The sequence below is a fragment of the Oncorhynchus mykiss genome, chromosome 1, assembly GCF_057628025.1.
Source record: "Oncorhynchus mykiss isolate SJ-2025 chromosome 1, ASM5762802v1, whole genome shotgun sequence".
NCBI lineage: Eukaryota > Metazoa > Chordata > Actinopteri > Salmoniformes > Salmonidae > Oncorhynchus > Oncorhynchus mykiss.
The window spans coordinates 43,409,317-43,428,088 of NC_143022.1; the positions used below are offsets into that span (position 1 = coordinate 43,409,317).

Below are 18,772 nucleotides of genomic sequence, written 5' to 3' on the forward strand. Positions count from 1 at the left end.
TGGGTTATAGTTAGATAATTGCTAACGAACTTGGTGCTTGGCGTCACCCTGCGACATGGTAAGTCACATTAACAATGTAAAGGCATTTTGAAAAAGTTACGTTTTAATGTCTTCAGTCGTAGGTAGTGGTCCCTTGCTAAGGTTGTAATGGTCCTCTCGTCTCATCTTTTTAGGGTTGATCCGGCTGCGCTCCACCCCCCCTCCCAAGCTCCAGGGCCTGGAGTATGTCCTCAACGTGACGGCTACGGACGACAACGCCTCCGGGGGGCCACACCCACTCTCTGCAACTGCCTGGGTCATCGTGGGTGTTGACGACGTCAATAACAACAAACCCATCTTTGAGAAGGTGAGGGAAAAGTATTGTGGATGATGTCCCTTTATACACACAGTAGTACATTGGACTGTATACAGGAAAGTAGTGTTTAAATTGTCTTCTATGTAGTCTTCTCTGTCAATGTCTTGCACTGTCTGCCTGTCTGTCTGTCTGTCTGTCTGCCTGTCTGCCTGTCTGTCTGACCTTCCAACTCTCTCTCTCTCTCTTTTGCTCTCTCTCCTACTTCCCCTGTCTGTCTACAGTATCCCCCTCATGTTTCCCCCAGAGCTCTGATTAGTGCACATGCTATTTGAAGACGGCTACAGTGACGTATCATCATGATATACTATACCTGGCTAACTAACGTCCTCCTTAATTAGGAATGATGTATACTTGGTCTGAGAAGTCTTCATAAAGTCCGTAAAGTCATGAGGTCCAGTGGATGGCTGGAAGGTGTCGAGGTGATACACTAGATGACCAAAAGTATGTGGACACCTGCTCGTCGTACATCTCATTACAAAATCATGGGCATTAATATGGAGTTGGTCCCCCCTTTGCTGCTATAACAGCCTCCACTCTTCTGGGAAGGCTTTCCACTAGATGCTGGAACATTGCTGCAGGGACTTGCTTCCATTCAGCCACAAGAGCATTAGTATGGTCAGGCACTGATGTTAGGCCTGGCTCACAGTCGGCGTTCCAATTCATCCCAAAGGTGTTAGATGGGGTTGAGGTCAAGGCTCTGTGCAGGCCAGTCAAGTTCTTCCACACTGACCTCGACAAACCATTTCTGTATGGACCTCGCTTTGGCACAGGGGCATTGTCATGAATCTTCTAGAATGACATTGTATCCTGTAGCTTTAAGATTTCACTTCACTGGAACTAAGGGACCTAGCCTGAACCATGAAAAACAGCCCCAGACCATTGTACCTCCTCCACCAAGCTTTACAGTTGGCACTATGCATTGGGGCAGGTGGCGTTCTCCTGGCATCCACCAAACCCAGATTCGTCCATCTGCGCGTTTCTTCACTCCAGTCCAATGGCGGTGAGCTTTTCACGGAACTCAAACCGGCTGCGCGCGTGTGCCATCGTGCATAAATGTATTTTGTCCCCCCACACCAAGCGTGATCACGACACGCAGATTAAAATATCAAAACCAATTACATTCATTTGGGGACAGGTTGGAAAGCATTAAACATTTGTGGCAATTTAGCCAGCTTGCTTGCACTTGCTAGCTAATTTGTCTTATTTAGCTAGCTTGCTATTTTACCTGAAATGCACAAGGTCCTCTACTCTGACAATTAATCCACACGTAAAAAGGTCAACCGAATCGTTTCCAGTCATCTCTCCTCCTATGCTTTTTCTTCTGTTGACTTTATATTGCAATTGGCAACTTTCATAAATTAGGTGCATTACCGCCACTGACCTCGTTCATCATTCAGTCACCCACGTGGGTATAACCAATGAGGAGATGGCACGAGGGTACCTGCTTCTACAAACCAATGAGGAGATGGGAGAGGCAGGACTTGCAGCGCGATCTGCATCACAAAGAGAACTGACTTCTATTTCAGCCCTTGACAACGCAGGCGTTCGTTGGCGCGTGAGAGCAGTGTTGGTGCAATAATTGAATAATATTGATTTCCACATTTATTTTGCAACGCTCGTGTACGCAACGCGAGCGGTGTAGTCAGCCTGTTACACACTATGCGTTTCAGCACTCAGTGGTCCCCTTCTGTGATCTTGTTTGGCCTAGATGTTTCCACTTCACAATAACAGCACTTACAGTTGACCATGACAGCTCTAGCAGGGCAGAAATTTGACGAACTGACTTGTTTGTCTATGGAGATTGCATGGCGGTGTGCTCAATTTTATACACGTTTCACCAACAGGTGTGGCTGCAATAGTCAAATCCACTAATTTGAAAGGTCCACATACTTTTGCATATATAGTATGTTCTTAGTACTTTGATATTCATATTGCTAATATGTATAGTTTCCTATTGGGCATATTGTGATCTCTCTCTCTCTCTCTCTCTCTATCTCTCTCTCTCTCTACTAACAGTATTTTACTTGTATGTGTATTAATTTAACAGAGCTCTAGTGAGTCACTGGAGACTCTGTCTCTGGGGCAGACTCATCAAGGATAAGGTAGACATGATACCAGGGAAAGACAGGGTGGGTGGGGCAATGTTGAGTTGTGGTTTGATGCGGTGGTGGACCTTCAAAGAAAGGAATGGCATTGCTCTATTTTCAATCCTATCACGTGTACTGTGCAAATGTCTACATAGTACAATGAGTATTTTCTAACCTAATTTCTGGATTCAGTCTGAACCCACCCCATCTGCCATTTCTTTTTTTCGTTATCTTTCTGTCTCTCTCTCCCACACCTTATTTTCCCTCCCTCGCTCAGTGTCAGAAGTACAGGGAGCAGGCGTCTGTGTTGGAGAACCAGCCCACAGGGACCTTCGTGCTGCAGGTGCACGCGGTGGATGCAGACGAGGGGGCCAATGGGAAGGTCAAGTATGGCCTGATGCACAGAGACAGAGCCATGCCTGCCTTCAGAGTCCATCCTGACACAGGTAGGTACAGAGGGCAAGGATCCCAGTTAGCTGTGGTGGTACTTGTTGAATTAGCCATAACCAAGCAGGATGTGTAGCATGGAAACAATAAGGATTTAAGACCAGGGGTAAATGCGTAACAGGTTTAACAATTCCCATGCAGTCTTGATACTCTTAATAATATATATTTTTAATGGTAATGTCAAATAAATGCCCTTTACATACCTGTACAATTGAAATGAAGTATTACACCTCATACTTAACTTCTATTTATCGACCTATCGATCACGTTTTGCAGTATAACAATGTACTGTTTTAATCATAAATGGATCCAGGATAAATATAACAATAATCAATAATGTCATGACAAATACAGCTATCCTATTAACGAGGTGTGACTAAGTTCTTGAGTTTTTCCCGACCACTCAGGAAAAAACTCAGGAAACAAAATTATAGAACAAAACTAGGGCCCAGAGCTTTTCCTCAATTTCATGGTCACATAGTTCCTCATACCTCATGAAAAACTCAGGGGCCCTAGTGATGACCTTAGGCATCTGACCTCTGTGTCAGGTGTGATCGTGACGGCACGGCGGTTCGACCGGGAACGTCAGAGAGAGTACTCCATCACAGTGACGGCTACAGACTGGGCTGACGAGCCTCTCATAGGGATCTGTCAACTCAACGTCCTCATCCAGGACCACAATGACAACAGCCCCAAGTTTGAGAACCTGCGCTACGAGTGTGAGTGTTGTGTTATACATAATAATACATATGATAAAAGTATAATATAATACTAATACATATGATTGATGGCAGACTGACCATTCGTTATCATGATATAGACTATTAACCAAAGCTCTTAGAAAAGGTTTTATGTACTATGCGTTATGCATAGTAACTCTTTACTTAATTATCTGGTAAAAGTTGTCATCGTAATCCATTGTCTTTACATGTATTGCCATACGTAAAGATGTAAGCATACATAAACATACATAAGCATTTAAACAATTGATTTGTGGTCTGTTGATTCAGTCTATACTGTTCGCCAAAGTTGTGACAGACCGCGACCTTGCTCCAGAGTGAGGAGCATATTGTTTGGTCTATATTGTCTCTCACAGACTTTCTGAGAGAGGACACCATGATCGGCACCAGTTTCCTGCGTGTGGCTGCGCACGATGATGACTTTGGCACCAACGCCGTCGTCACCTACTCCATGTCCCAGGAGCAGCCTGAGTACCTGAGGGTCAACCCTGTTACCGGCTGGGTGTATGTCAACCAGCCCATATCACAGGTCTGTCACATAATCAGTGTGGTGGAATTATTGCAATCAAAAGGAGAGACTTTTAGATTTCTTCAAAATCATCAAACTTTATTATTTAATTAGTGCAGTAATGGAGCTGGTCGGTAATCACCCCTGGAGGTGATCACTGAGAACTCAACCAGCTGGTCGGTAATCACCCCTGGAGGTGATCACTGAGAACTCAACAAGCTGGTCGATAATCCCCCCTGGAGGTGATCACTGAGAACTCAACCAGCTGGTTTGAGCCACAGCATTTTATAGCAAAGTCCATCCTCCTTCAGTCTACTTGACAAACAACAGATGTATGGAATGGGTCACAAGGTTAAGATTTGTATGAAAGATACTTAGAATTCACAGCAGACAGTATGACATTGTGTAGAGACCAGGGTCTGTCCCTGGAGTCATCTCTCCCTAGTACCTTAAAGAACAGAAACATTAACTCATGCTCTGGAATGCGGTATCACCCAAAGACATTGTAAATCTTCCAGAAGCCCATCCTCAGTAGAACACACACAGATGAGCATTCTAACAACCCCTTATTCTGTTGCATAAAACAACCATTTGATGCAAGAGCAGCATTATAACATCATCTTGTAATTTCCACCATACCAGTCAGTCAATCAGCCCATCTCACATGTCAGTCAATAAGTCAGTCAACCAGCCAGTCAACCAGCCCATTTCACAGGTCATTTAACCAGACAGTCAGCCTGCCCATATCACAAGTCAGTCAACCAGTCAGTCAACCAGCCAGTCAACCATCCCAAATCACAGGTCAGCCAACCAGTTAGTCAACCAGCCCGTATCACAGGTCAGTCAACCAGTTAGTCAACCATCCCAAATCACAGGTCAGCCAACCAGTTAGTCAACCAGCCAGTCAACCAGCCAGTCAACGAGCCCATATCACAGGTTGGTTAACCAGCCATTCAACCAGCCTCTTGCTCAATCCCAGTAGATATCATCAGTGCAGGGAGATAGAGCTGTGTAAAATACCGTGTCATTAACTTACTGAAATATATCAGGCTTAAATGAACCATATTAGACAGAATCATATTGGTCCTTGCTATCCGGGACTATCCTTGGGATGTCCCTACCCCATTGAGGTTGACATTTAAACTGGTTAAGGTAATGGGGGTTGGGGGATGGGGGGGAGGGTGTAGGGATTAAGGTTTACGGTTAGGGTTAGCAGTAACCAGATCTTATTCTCTCGCTATTGTTTTGATGGCAGAGGTCCTACATCACACGGGAAGTAGTTGCCACGGATGGGGGGAATCGCAGCACATCTGTGGAGCTGTCTGTCACCATTACCAATGTGAAGAACCAGCCCCCGCAGTGGGAAAAGGACAGCTACAGCGTGGTCATCCCAGAGAACACAGCCAGGGACACTTCCATCGTGGTGCGTGGAACAGACTTTCGGGCTGTCTTTGTTTTGACCATTCAGTTTGCTGGCTGCACACACGTTACTCAAGCGTTTGGAAAATATTTGAGGAATTGTTAAGTTGCAGGCTCAGATTTAGTCAAGGAGCACTAATTGACTTGACCAACCTGCTGTAATTTATCATTTCATTTACTCAACAACTGAATAAATGTAATATTATACAGAAAATCCCATTGAATGTTTTTGTCGTAATTCCCTCGCAAAAATATTGTTTACTCTCCGTTTACATCAGACGATCAAAGCAACCTCGTTGCTAGGCGACCCCAGGGTTACTTACAACCTGGAGGAGGGCGTGGTCCCGGAGACTAACATGCCTGTGCGGTTCTACCTGTCGCCCAACCGCGAGGACGGCTCTGCCTCCATCCTGGTGTCGGAGCCGCTGGACTATGAGACCACACCCAGTTTCTCCCTGAGGGTGCGGGCTCAGAACGTGGCGGCAGTACCACTGGCTGCATTCACCACCATCTATGTCAACGTCACAGGTAGGTCTCAGCTCAGACACCCTGCAAACACCCCATCACAAGGGGGAAAATCCTAACTTCCACTCATGTCAAATTTTTTGCATGGATGTCAGTGGGAGACTTAGTGAACATTTGACTTAAGAGGAAGTTAGAGCCGCCCCTGGGTGAACTGTAACCATTCACTATTGTCTTCAATAGACATTGATTCATGACTCATCTTTTTCTTCTCCTCAGCTTTACATGTCGTATATTCTTTGAAAGCTGTAATTTTATACATCCAGTTGCACAAAGTCAGTGAGAAAACTCCATACTGAACCCTTTTTTTTTTTTTAACTTGAAATAGTCTCATGACAGTTTTGATTATAGGCGCAGAAATATATTTTCAAATAAGGATTTCTCATATGTTGGCCCTCAGACGTGAACGACAATGTTCCCTTCTTCACCTCCTCCATCTATGAGGCATCAGTGACTGAGGGAGCCACGGTGGGGACCATGGTCCTCCAGGTGTCTGCTCACGATAAGGACCTGGGTCTCAACGGACAGGTTAGTGGCACATCCACAGCATCTAACATAACACAACAAAATATCCCATTGACCCATCCATAACTTAGCATCACATAGTTGTGGTGGTCAAGCGGGTTGGGATTATGTGTTATCCTGCCTGTGGGGCTTTGACCGTACAACTGTGAAGGTATGCAACACTATAATGATAGTGTTGCAGTGACTCGAGTCTCTATGAACAGTCATGTGACTCATACATAGAACAATTACTCCCCCTCACCGTTTATCATTGGTGATTCCATCTGTTACAGTGACCACATGGATGTGATAGAATGATCCTTTACGGATTCCATATTAGGAAGTTGTCCAATTTATGTAATGTGTTGACTTCCTAATATGGATGCCGTACAGAAGTTAGAAATCTCCTAATATGGATACCGTAATTAACTGTACTCTGTCCCTGTCCTATAGATCACCTACTCCCTCCTGAGTGACAGTAGTGGGGACCACCGTCTGTTTCGTGTGGATCCAGAGCTAGGCTCCATCTATACAAAGGCGGTGTTTGACCGCGAGGCACAGGGATCCTACCTACTGGAGGTGCAGTCTGAAGACGGCATGGAGTCAGCACGGCCCGGGAGGAACAAACAGCCCAACTTTGGTGAGGGCTGGGTTGTATATATTAGGGCATAACATAGCAAAAAGGTTTGCAGTGATGTTTTTCCGATTTGCAGTGATGTTTTTTCCAATTTGCAGTGAAGTTTTTTCCAATTTGCAGCGATGTTTTTTCCGATTTGCAGCCATGTTTTTTCCAATTTGCAGTGAAGTTTTTTCCAATTTGCAGCAATGTTTTTTCCAATTTGCAGTGAAGTTTTTTCCAATTTGCAGCGATGTTTTTTCCAATTTGCAGTGAAGTTTTTTCCAATTTGCAGCGATGTTTTTTCCAATTTGCAGTGAAGTTTTTTCCAATTTGCAGCGATGTTTTTTCCAATTTGCAGTGAAGTTTTTTCCAATTTGCAGTGATGTTTTCCCCGATGTGCAGTGAGGTTTTTTCTATGTTTGCAGTGATGTTTGGTATCTTATAAATATGACCCTGATTTGACTACTGCAGTCCTGTAAAAACACAAAAGGCAGTGGCTGCGGAGCCGACTTTTCTCAGACCTGAAGCTTTTGCGCATATCACGTTCTACGTGTTTCTTTACCTCTATTTTCCGCACAAATCTGTGTGCTCTCCTTCCCTTCACATTTCTCACTGTCAATCTTGAATGACTATTATTCAAGATTTCCCGGTGAAACGTCCATGCAGCATCTGCATACCAACCATTTGATCTCAGTTTTATGAGGATATGTATTTAGATCTTCTTGAGTTACACTGCGTTGTTTGGAAGCAGCCTACAGCGGTGTTCTAAATTATGTGCAGTGAACAGATTTTAGAGCAGATGGTGTTAACAAAGTAGCGTAGCCTTCCTGTGTATTTTGCCTAGTGGCCTACCTGTGTATTTTGCCTGTTGAGTTTTGGCCACATGAGAGGGGTTTTTGTCATACAGTAATGTTATACTATGTTGTTATATTCAGTTCTGTTATGTAGAATACTATCATTATGTGATTGTGCAGACATTGATTCAGCTTTGATCTAACTTGATTAAACAAGCCCCATTCGCCAGAGTAGTGTGACGTTTGTCGTCGGAAGGAGACCAAGGTGCCGCGTGGTAGGCGTACATTATTTTATTTAAATGTTCCACCAAGAAAAAACAATAAACAATAGAACGAACGAAAAGCTTCGTCGTGCAAACTACATGCACTCAAACAAAGACAAGATCCCACACTGAAGGAGGGAAAAAGGGCCGCCTAACTATGATCCCCAATCAGATACCATGACAGACAGCTGCCTCTGATTGGGAACCACACTCGGCCAAACACAAATAAATAGAGAACATAGAATGTCCACCCAAATCCCACCCTGACCTAACCAAACATAGAGAATAACAAGGATCTGTAAGGTCAGGGCGTGACAAGTAGCCTGTTTTTAATTTTTACAAGTAGAACAGAGACTGTGCGTAAAGTAGAGCAAAAACACATGCTTAGAAGTGTCGGGATCTTTAGTCCAGAGAAAAATAGGTCAGAAAAGTTGGATCCGCAGCCCAAAAATAAAACACTAAGTACTGTAATGTGTATAGCTAGGGCTGTGAAACCCAATGTGCTCAGCTGAAACAAAGTACAAAAGGAATTCATGCACTGTGCACATTGTTTTACATAGACAATAAATGCCTATAGCATTCTATTCATTTGCCTCCTGCGAGGGCATATGAAAAGAGAATCTTTCATTTCATTCATTCTAACAGCGTAACCAGACAGCCTCTTGTCTCTTCCCTGTAGAGAAACTCTCGGAGGGTTGTGGTACATAATTTTACAAAAACATCTAATTTCGCAGTTTGCTGTTCAGAAATCTGAATTTTGTTTTTGGCTTGGTCCTTCGTGATGGCAGAATTAACTCTGTTTCGGTATCGCAGGTGATGTAATAGGAAGCTTTGCGTTATGAATGAGGTTTTTTTAACAAATGTTTGTGGAGAAGGTATTAGAGGTAAGGGTGATGGTTTGGAACAGCAAAGCCTCCTCTCCGGGGGATGTGAGGGGGCTGCTTAGCATTTCCAATGAGCCTTAGCGCTGTGTTGGCGTTGTCTTCTGCCACATATCTGCACCAGCAGAAGGGCTCATCTCCTTAGCAAATACTACCTGTCTGTTGGGAGAGGGAGGAAAAAGAAAGAGAGGGGGGGGTAGATGGGGATAGGGCCAGGGAGATAGGGTGAGGGAGGGAGGAAGGGAGAGCGTGCAGAGAAAAGCAGAGAGATGTGGTGGAAATAGAAGCACATTTGTATACATGGCCATGTTACATGACCTTCTAAACATACCACTTACGACAAAAATGTCAGCAACCTTTTTAGAGAAAGATAATCATGTTTGAGTTCAAAAAAATAAAGGTCTGAAAATGGACCCAGACAGACAGAGACGTGAACACTTGTCGAGTCATAAATATTTTATCATCCCAGAGGAGAGGTGGATAGGTTCTTCATCTGTTTTCTTTTAGAAAAGTCTGTTCCTGAGAAGGTCTACCTAATCACTGTTGTTTTCTGCCAAAATGTAACCCGGCTAAAACCATGGTTGAATAATTTCTGTCATTTCAAACACCTAATCGAGAATAACACTATATCTGATTCCCTTGTCAAGTGAGGCACATTACATTGGGTTAAGTGCTTCTCTCCCCTTCAAAAGTGTAGTTGGCTCACACTGTGACTGCCGACATCCTCTGATGTAAAGAGGGATTGGATGGAAAGAGAAGTGTTAGGATGATAGGAGAGAGAGAGAGAGCGGAGGATGACATACCGAGTTGTAGCTCCATGGCGTTTAATCTCCTTCCTCTTGTCGTTCTTCTTGCAGACACAGCATATGTGCGGGTTTTCATCAGCGACGTGAACGATAACAAACCCGTCTTTGCTCAGCGTCTCTATGAAGTCGGCATTGACGAGGATGCAGATGTCGGCCTGGCTGTTGTCACCGTCGGAGCTAATGACGAAGATGAAGGTATGGGAAGGAAGGATGAGATGACAGGGGAAGAAAGAGAGAGGATAAAACCAGGGATGACACATTGGCAGTCATGGCAGTGTTACACATTGATAACATTTATATTTCCTAGGGAGTGCAGGTTATGGCACTGGGGCAGTGAGGAAGGTAACCTGGCACAGGTTTAACATTTCATGGGGACTTTTGAAACCTGAGGGGAAAAGTCTGTTTTTCACATTTTGTGCCTGGCCAAAACTGTCCTTGGTGTGACACTACACATTGGTCAGGGGTGACTGACTGTCAATGAAATAATGACATTTTCCCAAACCCCGGACTCAGTGAGACAGTGAGGGCAGTGAACGGTTACAAATGTTCAGAAATCTGTATTCAGTTCTGATTAAATCATGCTGAGACGAGCTGAGCCACCCTGTGCTACATCAGGACACAGCCATTTAATCGTCAAGTAATGCCACACCACATGTTCTAAAAAGACAGACACACTCCTACACAGTAGGAGGGTGGGATTTGGTGTGATAAACCAGCTCATCCCTGATTCAGCAGCAACACTCGGCGTAATATCCCTTTATCGGCCATGTTTTGGCTTGTTAATCAAGCATTTATCGCAAGCGGGGTCGGTGCGGCTTAGCTTGTAGCATATGTAGCACTAGCCTCAACCAAGCCATGATGAACGACCAGAAAGCACCAGCCCCCAACATTGAAAGTTAGCAGTTCTGCCCGGGAGCCTAAGCCCAATCTGTCTTGTTTAAAAAATCCACACATACCGCTCGACTGCAGTATAAGCTTATTGGAGAGCCCAGAGGGAGCGCTTTGTCTGCTGATTTGTGTTAATAGCAGAGATTAGACTAGCATTTACATTGGGCTTTAACACAACAGACTGATTGAAAGGGGAGCCATGAAACATACAGGGGATTAATTTATCTGGGTAACGTAAACCCACTGGATGGTGTCCATGGAGACACAGCAGAGAAGTTCAGATATCTACTTCCTCATTGGTCCATTTCTCAAACCCTCAAGGTGACATAGGCAGGAGTTCAATTTGGCAGGTGTACCTTACACAGGAATGGAGTCCTACCACCTGTTTACATACAGCAGAGTCTGTTTCTGCTCTACCCAACATGTCATTGTCTTGTTAACAAGGTAACAATAACATCAACTTGTTGAATGCAGGAACAGTCTGGCACATAATGCTAGCTAACAATGAGGTATGTCCAAAAAGGACCTGCATTAGACCAGCATCCTGTCCAGGGGGTGTACTTGTACAGTACGTCAAGCTGCCCCACGCTACAGAAACAAGAGATAGGCTCTTGCCAAAGCTACTCACGTACTTTTGTCCAAAATGGCACCCTATTTTCTATATAGTACACTTTAGAGCACTATGCAGGGAATAGGGTGCAATTTCAGACTTGCCCTAACTCTAAGAACAGCATCCAGAACTCCACCTTCCAGAATGTCAATTTCTTCCCTCCCTGGTCCCACCACAGGTGCCAACGCCAAGCTGCGTTACCAGATCACATCGGGCAACACCGGAGGGGTGTTTGACATGGAGCCTGAAGTGGGAACCATCTTCATCGCCCAGCCTCTGGACTACGAGCTGCAGAAGAGGTACAAGCTGCTGGTGCTGGCATCGGATGGGAAGTGGGAGGACTACGCCGCTGTGGTGGTCAATGTGGTCAACAAGAACGACGAGGCTCCAGTCTTCTCTATGAATGAGTACTACGGCTCAGTGACCGAGGAGCTAGATGGCTCGCCGGTCTTTGTGCTTCAGGTGTGTGTCTCAGAGTTCTTTCTCTAACCTGGGTGCCAGTCTGGTTCAGCTTGTGCAGTCAGGTACTGAGGCTCACACAATCATGTAAAATGTATGCTTCTGTATGTCATACTGTACATGTGCTAGACGTAGCTGGTAACTACAATGAATATCACTCTACAAGATATTTCTGTCTCTAGCCTGAGTGCCTGTCTGTTTCTGCTTGAGTCAAGACATAGTTTTGTTGTTTGACAAGCCAGGGGTTCATTTTGAATGCACAAACAGTCAGGTACCCAGAATAATCTTTATCAAGCATAAATATCAAATCCATGCTTCTGTATGTCATGCATGTACATAACTAGTCTACTTTCTACTTCATAACTAATGGCTGAGAAGTTAGATTGATGGGCTTTATGCTTATAAAGAGAGGCACACACACACACACCGATGTTGATGAGTTTTGTGTGTCTTTCCAGGTTACAGCCATAGACCCAGACAAGGATGCAGACCAAGTCGCCGTGCGCTACTCTCTTCATGGTCAGGGATCGGAGTCTAAGTTTGTGATCGACGAGATCACAGGGAAAATGTACGCCCAGAAGACACTGGACCGCGAGGAGCGGGCAGTGTGGCGCTTTGTGGTCCTGGCCACAGACGAGGAAGGGGAGGGGCTCACCGGCTTCACTGATGTCATCATCAACGTGTGGGACATCAATGACAATGCGCCTTCCTTCGTCTGCGTGCCCGACGGCTGTCACGGCAACGTGGCCGAGAACTCGCCCCCAGGTACCTTCGTCATGGAGATGACGGCGACGGACCTTGATGACACGGCGGTGGGTCAGAACGCCATCCTCTCCTACCGTATCATCGAGAACGTGCATGACGCAGGAGCCGCCAACTTCTTCACCGTTGACGCCAGTACAGGCACCATCTCAGTTGCAACCGGTGGGTTGGACAGGGAGGTGGCAGAGCGGCACCAGCTGGTGGTTGAAGCCAAGGATGGAGAGGGTATGATGGGCACGGCTACCGCCACTATCATCATCACGGACCTGAATGACCATACCCCCCGGTTCAAAGACAAGTGGTGCAGTGCTCGTGTGTCTGAGAGCAGCCCTCCAGACTCAACCGTGCTGAAGCTGGATGCTGTGGACCCAGACTCGGGGCCTCACGGCCTGCTGGGCTTCAGTGTGGTGGCAGGGGACCAGGGGGAGAGGTTCTACATGGTGAGCCACAAATCAGAGCAGTCTGGAACTCTGAGGCTGAGAAAGAGGCTGGATTACGAGAGGCCCGGCGAGCAACAATTCAACCTCACCATTCGTGTGGAGGACTCCGACTTCTCCAGCCTCATCCACTGTATCATCCAGGTGTTGGACGAGAATGACCACGTCCCAGTGTTCGCCCCCACCTCCTACCCCCTCGCCCCTCTGCCAGAGGATGTTGCAGTGGGAACCAGTATCACCCAGGTGACGGCCAGCGACTCAGACTCTGACCTGAATGGGGAAATAATCTATAGCATCTCCCCAGAGTCAGACCCGTACGGACATTTCACAGTGGACGGAAACGGCATCATGACCGTGACCTGCCCGTTGGACAGAGAAATCGTGGCAGAGTACCAGCTGGTTGTCCTAGCGACAGACCGGGGTAGTCCAGCCTTGACGGGTAGCACCACGGTCCAGCTGAGCTTGCTGGATGTAAATGACAATGGGCCAGAGCTGGAGGTGACCTATAACCCTGTCCTCTGGGAGAACAGCCCTGCTCCACAGGTGGTGTGGCTCAACCAGACCTCCACCCTGCTCCACGTTATCGACAGGGACTCCCTTGAGAACGGGCCTCCCTTCTCCCTCTCTCTCCCTCGCCTCTACGCCCCTGACTTTCACCTGCAAGACCATGGCGATGGCACGGCAACGCTCACGGCACTGCACCGCTTCGACCGCGAGCGGCAGAGGGAGTTCTTCCTGCCCGTGGTCATGACGGACAGTGGTCGTCCGCCAATGACGGTCACCAACACACTCACCGTCACTGTGGGCGACCAAAACGACAATGCCCACCAGGAGGGAGAGAAGGAGATTTACGTCCACAGCCGGAGGGGTGAGTTCCTCACTTTAAGACAAGTGTCAGACAACTTTCAGTCAACTTTTGGTATTCATGAAGTGCCTAAGAGTAGGAGAGTCTGAGAGTAAGAATGTTTGAGAGGAGTGTCTGGGAGTAGGAGTGTCTAGGATTGTCTGAGAGTAGGAGTGTCTAGGAGTGTCTGGGAGAAGGAGTGTCTGAGAGTAGGAGTGTCTGAGAGTAGGAGTGTCTGGGAGTGTCTGAGAGAAGGAGTGTCTAAGAGAAGGAGTGTCTGAGAGTAGGAGTGTCTGAGAGAAGGAATATCTGAGAGTAGGAGTGTCTGAGAGTAGGAGTGTCTGAGAGTAGGAGTGTCTGAGAGTAGGAGTGTCTGAGAGTAAGAGTCTGAGAGTAAGAGTGTCTGAGAGTAGGAATGTCTGGGAGTAGGAGTGTCTGAGAGTAGGAGTCTGAGAGTAGGAGTGTCTGAGAGTAGGAGTGTCTGAGAGTAGGAGTCTGAGAGTAGGAGTGTCTGAGAGTAGGAGTGTCTGAGAGTAGGAGTCTGAGAGTAGGAGTGTCTGAGAGTAGGAGTGTCTGAGAGTAGGAGTGTCTGAGAGTAGGAGTCTGAGAGTAGGAGTCTGAGAGTAGGAGTGTCTGAGAGTAGGAGTGTCTGAGAGTAGGAGTGTCTGAGAGTAGGAGTGTCTGAGAGTAGGAGTCTGGGAGTAGGAGTGTCTGAGAGTAGGAGTTTGAGAGTAGGAGTGTCTGAGAGTAGGAGTGTCTGAGAGTAGGAGTCTGAGAGTAGGAGTCTGAGAGTAGGAGTGTCTGAGAGTAGGAGTGTCTGAGAGTAGGAGTGTCTGAGAGTAGGAGTGTCTGAGAGTAGGAGTGTCTGAGAGTAGGAGTTTGAGAGTAGGAGTGTCTGAGAGTAGGAGTGTCTGAGAGTAGGAGTGTCTGAGAGTAGGAGTGTCTGAGAGTAGGAGTGTCTGAGAGTAGGAGTCTGAGAGTAGGAGTGTCTGAGAGTAGGAGTGTCTGAGAGTAGGAGTGTCTGAGAGTAGGAGTCTGAGAGTAGGAGTCTGAGAGTAGGAGTGTCTGAGAGTAGGAGATTTTTATTCCCCCTTTTATTCATTATGATTTAAAAGGTAAAATCTATCATATGTTAGCACTCCAACTTAGAGATGCTTTGTGAATATGGGTCCAGGATTTTACCCAAGTTAGCACAGCAGGGAGGATGCGGACTAAGAGTTGACTAAGGTAGGAAAGGTTCTTTCTGCGTATCTATTCTGTTGTCTGAATGCGTAATTGAAACACCTGCGGCTAATATTACAATTTATTTTCAGCATTTCATGATTCTTGATTGCAAATCCTTCTTTCTGGTTTAACAACATTCTACCCCCCACACGCTCTCCACTCTACTAATTGTATCTGGCCCTAATGTTGACCTGAACATTACGAGATCTGTGGTGTTCCTCAGGGGGGATTGTTAGGCCAATTAACATTCTAATCATGGACCTGGCTGTTTCAGTTTAGTTTTCAGTAATTGTATGAAACACTGCAGCAACATGACACATACATTCATACAGGCTCCCATTGTTTACCCAGCTGCAGTACCCTGGCGCTGGGACTCGATAATAACATAATCCATACTGAGATAGCCCTGACTTCCTTAAGCCCTCAGTGCTCCTCGCAGCTCAAGTACTGGGAGTCTATTCAACCCAGACAGTGGGACTTCACACTCACGAACAGAATAGGAAGAACAGAAACAGCAGAATCACAGAACAGCAAATAAGAAAAGGGCTAAAGATAAGCGACCTGGGGCCTCTATCACGTTGGGTTTGTTTTCAGACAAAAATCAATGTCTTTGTGTGCGTTGTACAGGAAAGATGCAGACTACTTCACTGGGCAAGGTCTATGCCCCTGATCCTGATGATTGGGACAACAAGACCTACACCTTAGATGCAAGAGGAATGAAGTAGGTGTTATGTTTGTCTATAAGTAAGAAGACACCGTTGACAACATGTTACAGGAGATCTCTATGTACAGGACAGTTAATCAGTTAAACAGTTATCATATATACAAATAGAGATGGAAGGGATTGGAGGATATCATATAAAATCAACACCATTTCATACTTGGTCAGCGAGTGCTTATTCAACATGAACATCTGATCCGATGCCCTCAACCCCTAAAGAACGTTCCCTATGTGTTGAAATGATGAAGAAATATAATCAACAGTGATTGCTACTATGCTGAACATGGCCATCATATTCAGAACAATCGGAGGATGCATTTGTATCCTGTCAACTGGTGGAATTGTGGGGGAAAAAAGATCAAGAATGTTTTCTCCGTGATTGTTTACAATTTAGCATCCATCACAGTCAGGGGGTAAAATAAAAATCCCAATTGCATATTTTACACATTCCTGTTTCATTCATATGGACTTGAACAAGGAGGAACTACTTGGCCTTTTCCAATAATAGACACTTATTTCCTTATTTATATCTATTTTTTTATATTTTCCATTGCATGCCGTAATGAATACTACCCAGTCATTCAAGTTTACCACAACGTTCCTGCCCTACCAACAGGTATTTCACCTTAGACAAGAGTACAGGTCACCTGGCCATCAGACAGAATACCCTAGCGGGCAGCTACTATCTCAGAGTGGGCGTGTCGGATGGGGTGTGGCCGGACGTGGTCTCGGGGGTCACAGTTCACGTGCGGGAGCTGGAGGACCAGGCAATCCATTTGTCAGCCTCCCTGCGTCTCACAGGTAGGCTACAGCAGCGTGACAGTGTCGTTCTAATCTAATCTACAGTCTATGATAGGGCCTTGTGTTTTGGTTAATCATGTCACGGTTGAACCTTTATTTAAAGCTTTTTCATCAAACTGTCCCCTTTTCATTTGCGTCATAGCACCTTCCTCAGACCATTTCATTCATTTTTGGTCTAATTCTAATTTCTGGGAAAAGGCTTAAAATAATGATTCAAATCCAGGTCATGTGACTTGATTAGCAAAAACACAGGCCCTCATTATAAAGGCTGTGTCTGAAAAGAATACATGCTGTCAAATCCTTGTTTCCTCTATCCTTATTGTTTCCTCAATTCCTCTCAAAGCGCATTGGAGGATAGGACTCAAGGTCTCTCTCTGGACCTCGTCATCCAATGAGCTTGGTGAGGAATTCAGGAAACAAGAACAGAAGAAGTAATAATTTGGCAGCTAGTGAGGTTTTCAGACAGAGTCTTGTTTTTTTTTATGACTACAGTACGTGACTTGACAGGAGAAAGTTTGGGCCAAAAGTTTCTCCCGTCAGGTCACGGGATAAATTAAAGCTTCAGGCCCTAGTCAAGTCATGACCCACTCACAGTTCAGCAACTACATTGATGCTACTGCTGCTGCTGTTACTCCACAGCAGGATTGCTCTATAGGAGAAGATTATCTAACAAAGTTTATGTTGATACCAGCTCTGGAGTCTGAACCTGTCAACATGAGTTACTTTGTCCATTTGTTTTCCTTTCTCTCGCTCTCTGTCACTTGTCTTTCCACCCACACCAAGCATCTGTTTTTTGTTCTCCTTTTCTTTCGTTCCTTTGTTGGAGAGATATAGAGTGTAGCTTTCAAGAAATGTGTTTGCTTTGAGAAAGACAATAACTGCCAAGTTATTATGACTGAATACACTCAGACATTAGAGTGGATGAGGTTGTCAAATGAATTAAGGTGGAATCAGTGTCTGCTCAGTGAACTTAAACAGGAGAAAGAAGAAGAAATGAGTTATAAAGTCTCAGGATCTGGAATTGATCCTCCTGAGGCTCCACTGTGAGCTAGCAAACCCAATGGATCCAGGTTGCTTTTTAAGCTTTTCCTGAAGATCAAAGCATTTGACGTTGAATGTGGGTCTCGCGGTCTCCCGTACAAGCTGTAAGGCATGTACTTTACCACACATCTATACAACCAATAGTCCCTATCACTTCAAGTAGCAGTGTGTGTCAAACATGTGGTGCCTTTTTCACAAAAACAAATGCAGTTTAATGTCTTGGTCTTGTGGCTCTCTCTGGGCATATCCCAATTGTTAAGGTCAATTTCACACTGCCAGGTTAGTCCTTGACATTTGAAAATCCATTGTATGAATAGACTATAAGGCTATTAGGCATACTAGGGAATCGTTTTCACTTTGTATAGATTAAAGATGACTTTTTCCACCCTCTCCGATATTATTAGAGGAGACGCATAGCTAATGCTTTGACCTCTAAATCTATTTAATAGTGAGGCCGTCAAATGGTTTATACCAGAACCAAAGAGTCAGGTCTCGCTGGAAATAATGAAATAACAGGAAGTAAAATAGTTTCACCTCATGGGTAAGTGAACTGACGTGTAGCCAGCGTATGTCCATCTAGAGGAGTTTTGGAGATGACATTTGATAATAGAACCAAGACTGAGAACACTTTGATCCACTCTGCCTGTCAGTGAGTAGTGAACGTTCAGTGAACGTGTGTATGTGTGTCTCTCTCTTTCTCTGTGTGTGTGTGTGTGTGTGTGTGTTTTGTGTGTTTGTTTTTTATTTCTCCCTTCTGCAGGCATCACTGCCCGGGATTTTATTGAGTCCCAGGTGGACAAGACGAGTCGACAGGATATGTTCAGGGGCTTCCTGTCTGAACACCTGGCCGTCAGATTAGGCGCCATCAACGTATTCAGCCTGACAGACGTAGGACTGAAGACGCTGGACGTGCGCTTCTCTGTGCACAGCGACAGCTACCTTCGCCCAGAGAAACTACATGGATTCCTTGCGGTGCATAAGAAGAAGGTACGCCTCAAAGTTTTCCCTTCTTGAAGATAGGGATCTTAGCTCATACATCT

At 45.5% G+C, this 18,772-nt stretch overlaps 1 protein-coding gene across 1 annotated transcript in view; it reads left to right on the forward strand.

The window, feature by feature from the left end:
* Positions 1 to 18,772, forward strand: part of LOC110532307 (neural-cadherin-like) — a 118,959-nt gene that overhangs the window by 59,891 nt on the left and 40,296 nt on the right. The window contains exons 8-21 of the mRNA XM_090231101.1: positions 174 to 346; positions 2,720 to 2,888; positions 3,438 to 3,608; positions 3,986 to 4,158; positions 5,393 to 5,560; positions 5,835 to 6,084; positions 6,479 to 6,606; positions 7,036 to 7,222; positions 9,997 to 10,140; positions 11,622 to 11,905; positions 12,361 to 13,969; positions 15,797 to 15,890; positions 16,507 to 16,691; positions 18,493 to 18,719. Of these exons, the coding sequence (XP_090087227.1) occupies positions 174 to 346; positions 2,720 to 2,888; positions 3,438 to 3,608; positions 3,986 to 4,158; positions 5,393 to 5,560; positions 5,835 to 6,084; positions 6,479 to 6,606; positions 7,036 to 7,222; positions 9,997 to 10,140; positions 11,622 to 11,905; positions 12,361 to 13,969; positions 15,797 to 15,890; positions 16,507 to 16,691; positions 18,493 to 18,719 (3,962 nt within the window). The remainder of the gene's footprint in view (positions 1 to 173; positions 347 to 2,719; positions 2,889 to 3,437; positions 3,609 to 3,985; positions 4,159 to 5,392; positions 5,561 to 5,834; positions 6,085 to 6,478; positions 6,607 to 7,035; positions 7,223 to 9,996; positions 10,141 to 11,621; positions 11,906 to 12,360; positions 13,970 to 15,796; positions 15,891 to 16,506; positions 16,692 to 18,492; positions 18,720 to 18,772) is intronic.